The 6,354-nt window shown below is 44.2% G+C and overlaps 1 protein-coding gene across 1 annotated transcript; it reads right to left on the reverse strand.

Annotated features, from left to right (window-relative positions):
* Nucleotides 1-230: 230 nt before the first annotated feature.
* LOC111553947 lies at nt 231-1,750 on the reverse strand. Its single transcript, XM_023229112.1, is given in 4 exon segments — nt 231-1,015; nt 1,047-1,166; nt 1,169-1,376; nt 1,689-1,750. Coding segments are annotated over 4 exon segments (438 nt in total). The 3' UTR covers nt 231-967.
* Between the last annotated feature and the right edge of the window lie 4,604 nt (nt 1,751-6,354).

Consider the following 6,354-nt stretch of genomic DNA (forward strand, 5'->3'; position numbering starts at 1 on the left):
TTTTTATAGACTTTCCATTATTCCTTGTAGCCATCAGCTTTTAATTTTCTCTTTCTAGTTAATATACTTGTATATAATTTAAACAGAAAACTGTTCTGTTTCATCATAAAAGATTTGCCTGTTACTTTGGGTGTGTAAATCAAGCGGACAGCACAACATTCTTGAACTTGTTTTTTAAGGCATTTGTTGACAACAACAGAAAGGAAGATCACAGACACCGCCAATAAGCGTGGACATCAATTATTTTTTAATTGTATAGGAGTACAGTACACTAATTAAAACTAGTATATCTTGCAATGCCAAAGGCAAAATTAATTATTAATTTTTATTAATATTCAGAAGTAGCACAAGGAATGCATTAATAAAGATTTGGTGGTTGTGACTGAGATCTTGTTTAGCTTTATATTATAGGAAAAAAAAGGTTTTCTGGCTCGATCTGAATAAAAAGAAGCTGGCACCGAAGGGATGATCTTTATTGAAATGGAATATGCTCACCAGAGTGGGTATTTAGTGACAGAAGATGAGATGTGGAAGGAGATTATGTGAAAACCCCAAATGCTTGTCTATAATGGTTTGACTTGACAACTCTACAATCACCTGCAAAATTATTGTTGTTGCCTTCGATACTTTTGGTTATTAAATTGAGTATTTTAGTTAAGCCATCTTGAGTTGACATTTAATAATTCATTTAGGAGCTGTGCACAGAATATTATCCAGCTCACCAAATCCAAGATGAACAAAATTAGTTTTGTGCACTAAAAAGATATTGACAAGACTCTCTCCTCCTCCCCTCCCTCTCCCCTTCTTCTTGTCTCCTGTTCTCCTCCGCTTCTCCCTCTCCCTTCCCGGCCTCTCCTCCTCTCACAGTTAGAAGCAAGTCTATAAGGCTTTCTTGTCCTACAGGGCAAAAACGGAAGCACATTTATAGTTTTTAGGCTAGGGTCTTTAAGCCCATCTAGGCGCAGTCCTAAAACCATGTAGGACATAGATAGGTCATTAATCTGTGCTTGCTTTTCTGCAACTGATGGCCTCTCATTTTTAGCAGCCTCTGATTTGAGATCTTTCATGTCCACTTCCTTGAGAAACAATTTTGCCTTTGTAAAGTCTGTACCAGTAAAATCCTTCAATGAAAACCAAAATGTCGACACAGCCAGTGGGAGGGCTGCCTGTGGACATGTCGGCTGGTCAGCCGCAAGCTCTGATATCCCGGAACACATGTCCATTCACCCGGGTGGGCGGCGGTAGAGCCGTCAGACCCACATCCTCCTTCGCCTACCATGTGGGGAATGCTATGCCTCGCACAGCTCAATCCTGCATGTTCGCGAATCTTCAGGGGTGAAAAGGAGAGGAACAGAGCATTCACAGCTACAATGAAGCTACAAGCAGTTGTAGGCAAAACTGTATGGTACAGCATATGCACAGTGCATGCCTTCCCTTCACACCTCGGAAGGCAGCAGGACTCCCCGGCAAGCGCAAGCTGTCACCATTCCCTTGGGAAGGCAGCTCTCTGAAGAATACTTCTTCCACCTGATGGTCCACCTTCCAGAATGCAGCTCCTGGGAAACAGCATCAGGCCAGTCTGGGAAGGCATGTGTTTCCTCGGATGTGTTGGAACATTTCCTCTGAAAAATAGGAAGAAAAGTGGATCTGATGTCATACTAGCAACCTCTCCGATGGGACTCACATGCTTGAGGGTAAAGGTGGACATGCAGTCAGAATCAGCATTGACTCCAGATAAATGCATGGCCATGTTGGGTCATTTCTTCCTGTCGGAGTTTAGAGGGGGGTGAAGGAGGCTAGCTTCATCACACCACAGTATGTGATGCACCAGCTGCCTGCAGGTGATGTTGAAGACAGCCAGGTGATCTCTGACTCCTAGGACTTTAAATGCTTAGCAGCTCATATCAAGAGAGGTTACTGTCTTACCTTGTTTTTTTTTTTTTTTAATTATTCCTCCAAAATCACAGAGATAAATACTGCAATGTAAGGCAGCCATTAGTGAGACATTATGATGAGCTGGTTTACAAAAAGGAGATTCCATTCATTCATTCAAACAATGAATAGTTTTTGAGCACCTACACTATTCTGGGACTTTTACTAGGCCTGGGGGATTCCAAAATAAATACGAAAGGTAAGTGTATGAGTTAGCTGTTGCTGCATAACAGACAGCCCCAAAACTTGTGGACTTAAGCAGCAATCCTGCATTACCACCTGGGTGTCTATGAGTTGGCTAGGACTTGGATGATCTAGAACGGTATTGACTAAGCAGCTCCACATCTGGGATTGCTAGGGTGTCTACCATGTCTCTTTCCACCTGTCTCTCACACTTTTTGGACCAGAGAGGTAACTGGGGCATGTTCTCTGCATGGTGATATCAGAGGCACAAGAGGGTCTACTGAAACCCAAGGGCTTCTAAATGCCTCATCCAAAATTGGCACCCTCCTGTCTCCATCTACATTCCATTGGCTAAAAGTAAATCACATAGCCAACCTCAGAGCCCAGAGTCAGGGAAGCATATGCCACCCGCAATAAGGCCACAGCAAGGGTGTGGATGCAAGAAGGTGTGATGGAGGTCAACAGTGACACCTACAGTGGGAAGACATCATTTCCTATTCTTCATGCTGCTGATGGGCACAGGCATGGTGTTTTGGTCCATTAAGGCTGCTTTAACCAAATACTATAGACTGAGTGGCCCACAAATGACAGGCATTTATTTCTCACAGTTCTAGAGGCTGGGAAATCCAAGACCAAGGTGCTGGCAGATTCAGTGTCTGGCGAATCAGTTTTCTGGTTCATAGATGGTGACTGCTTGTTGTGTTCTCACATGGTGGAAAAGAAAAGAGATCTCTCTTGGGCTTCTTTTATAAAACTACTAATCCTATGCATGAGGGCTCCATCTCCATGGCTTAATCACCTTCCAAAGGCTCCACCTCCTAAGGCCAACACCTTGGGGGTGAATTTCCTTATAGGAATTTGGGAAAAATACAAACATTCAGGTAGTAGCAAATGATGACTTCTGCCCTGAAAGTACTGGGGGAAAAATTCCCACTCCATTTCCTCTTTCCTGAAGGACAGCTGCTGGGAAGGATGAAAAGAGTGTGATGTCTATGTGTGTCTTAAGCTATGAAAGATTTGCTATTCCCTGTGGTCTTCCTCAATTTTTCCTGTAGGGACCACAGGGGAAAGATGCTCTTGGCTTCTGCTTCCATATGGTAGATATCCCTCCCCACAGCAAGTCTATGGTCCGGTTCTGTCTCTGCCCCCAGAAACAATGGGCATATAGCTGCCTGGACTCAGTGGCTGGAGACTAGGCAGAGGAAGACAGGGAGCCTTGGGCTCTCTGTAGATTCAATCTAGCTCTGCAAACCACCATGCTGATATTTTCATCCATCCTTGACCCTAGGGTCTACTTCTCATTTGTTTGAGAACTCAGAGGAGAAGACCTCTGATTAGCATCCTAGAAATTCCCAAGAGAAGACCTCTGATTAGCATCCTAGAAATTCCCAAAGTGTCACACAGATTCTGTCCTTGCAGAGCTCCCAGGGTGATACAGGGCTTGTCTGGTGATGACACAGGGCCAGGGTCTTGACATGCCTACACACAGAGGCATCCCCCTTACTGAGGTTCAGAGGATGTAACATCTCCCTCCTCTCTGCACCTCAAATATTTCCCAATTAGTGTCCCCATTGACCTAGTGGAGTGGATCTTCAGCTTCATATCATAATGTGGAAGACAGGTGGTGCTTACATGAGAAAGAGAACAGCAGAGAATTAACACATGATGCAAGCAACTGGATCAATGGAGACATCTCAATTTTATAAATCAGGTCCAGGTTTTTTTTTTTTTTTTAATCTTCATCTATGTAGTTTGTCCATCCAGGTAGTAATCTAAGACACTGTCCTGCCCCCAGTCCTACTGCTGGTGCCCCAGCTCTTCTCTGCACTAGCTCTCATGCTTTCCGCATCTCTGTCCACTCACTTGCAAGATACAGGTGAAGACAAGACCCCCTCTTCACATGACTGTGAACCTCCATGAGATCCAGTGGATGGGAAGTTCTCAGCACAGCACAGGGCACACCGGAAGGTCAGACGGGCTGCGAGTTTCATTATCGACCTAGAGTACACATTCTTTGAGGTAAAGGCTGACAGAGACTCAAGTGGCATCCTCCCCCAAACAGATGTGGACCCTGTTAATCGTGGTCTTTCATCTTTGCTTACAGTTATGTGACACTGCTTCTCTAAGCAGATTTGGGGAGAGATTTGTTTTCATAAATCATGTTTATATGTTACTGAAGCTTTGTTTACTCATTTAGGAACAAGTTAAGGGCATTGGGGTACATGTTTGTGGGGACAGATGAGTGGGGAAAGGAAGCATTTGGAGGAGTTCTTTGGTACACACAAAAAGGTAGGAACTGACCCAAGAACCTGGCTTCAAAGTCAGATATCAGGCTATTTCACTGTGGGACAGACTGAGGGCCAGCCTAAAGCAGGCCTGGGTAAGGCTTCTTCTCCCAGATCCTAAAATTGTGCAAGTCCATGAAAATCCCATTTTGATTACATCAAGAACTTCTGGCAAAGTATTTCTGGTACCTAACCTTAAACTGGAGGATATTGCATTGGTGGTGGTTACACTGAAAGCACGAAGCCTCGGAAGTGGGACAGCTGTTGGAAATCAGATGTTGTCTAAGAGAGTTTATTATGCTCCCTCTACACTGCTCACCCTTGGCAAGAGCCACGTGAGATCCTCTCACCAATGAGGATGTGTTTCCTCTCTAGGGTTTCTTGAGGCACCTGCAGGGCCAGGAGAGTCCCTGAATATTCAGAATATGCAGAAACTCCTCTGACAAGCAGCTTTGCTTAAGCAGAGAATGTGATGGTGTCCAAGGTGACTTGGATAAACTTTACACTCACAGAGAAGGCTCTGAGCCGCCTTCTGGCCTGTGGGCATTAACCTGAACCACATAACTGTGTATTTTTTTTTGAACTGTTATACTTTTCTACTTTAGATATGTACTCACATGCAGAAAATAAATCCTTATTTTATTTTTTGTCAAAATCCGGTTTACTTGTTATTTTCTTTTTAAAACGTCCCTGACAACTCCACTGGTCACTTCCATATGAATTTCAACTCTGTTCTCCATTCACACCTCTCTGGCATCACCAGCTTGTGATGGTGGTGATGTTGTCTGACTCCTGGCTAGAGACCCACGAGTACCCTGAGACAGCATGTATGTCTTCTTCTTTGTGTATTTCCAGTGCCCAACCAAAGCCACTGGTTCTGAAATAGTTTTAGAGAAGGCAGGGCTGAGCTGAAGGAACACATCCAGCATGGGTTTAATTATTGGAACAAGTAACTGGATTGGATTAACCACTAGCACGTTAACCACCTGATGAGAGTGAGTTGACCAAGCTTACCGTCTTATATATAATTGAGAGTAGCTTCCGAATAAGAGGTGAGAAAAGCATCTCTGCTATTCTTGGGGGCATAAGAGAGGTCTTGTTTATTAATCCAACCATAATCATTGGTGATCTACCTTGTGCAAGGCCCTGTCATAGGCACAAGTGATAGGTTTATCACTAGTAATAGTATAATTGTTACTGCAGGTAGCTAATCAGACAGGAACAGGGCAGGAGAGTCCCCTGATCCCCTCTCTTTCTCCCTCACCAATCAGGAATGTCAGGCAACCATCAAGTGATGGTGAGGTAGCTGTTAAGCTATCTCTCTAAAATAATTGGTCACAGTCAATGCCAGGGAAAGGCAGTCTCCCAATACACAGAAACACCTGTAACTGCTGATCAGCAGTTCCCGATGAGATCTCAGGAACCAGGTAAGCAGGCTCAAGCATGAACACTAAGAGGCAAAATGGCGGAGTTTAACTGGTATAACATTTGGACTGGTAAAGGCAGAATGCCTCATGTGAGCATGCGTACAACTCCAGTAAACGCACCATGCATGAGGCCCCTCCCAAGTGCTAGTGGGCCACTGCGCATGTGCACAGCCCACCCCAAGGGAAGAATCAGGGGAGAAGTTTTTAATAAATTTTCACTCCTTCTCTAAACTTGCCTCAGTCTCTCACTCTGCTCTTCGTTTGGATTCTTTCTTCTGAGGAGACAAGAATTGAGGCTGCTGCAGATCCGTATGGATTCGCCGCCTCTTACATACTTTGGTGCTGTGTGACTGGGGTACGTTCAGCTGGTAACATAACTAGGAAGTGGTGTATAGGCATATGGGTGGAAAAAAGTATGAATAAAATTCCATCCTCATGGAGCTTACATTCTAATGACGAGGAGACAGACAAAAACCAAACTACCAGGCAGGTCAGATATTAAGTGTTGTAAGAAAAATAAAGTAAGG

The sequence above is a fragment of the Piliocolobus tephrosceles genome, chromosome 21 (genome assembly GCF_002776525.5).
Source record: "Piliocolobus tephrosceles isolate RC106 chromosome 21, ASM277652v3, whole genome shotgun sequence".
NCBI lineage: Eukaryota > Metazoa > Chordata > Mammalia > Primates > Cercopithecidae > Piliocolobus > Piliocolobus tephrosceles.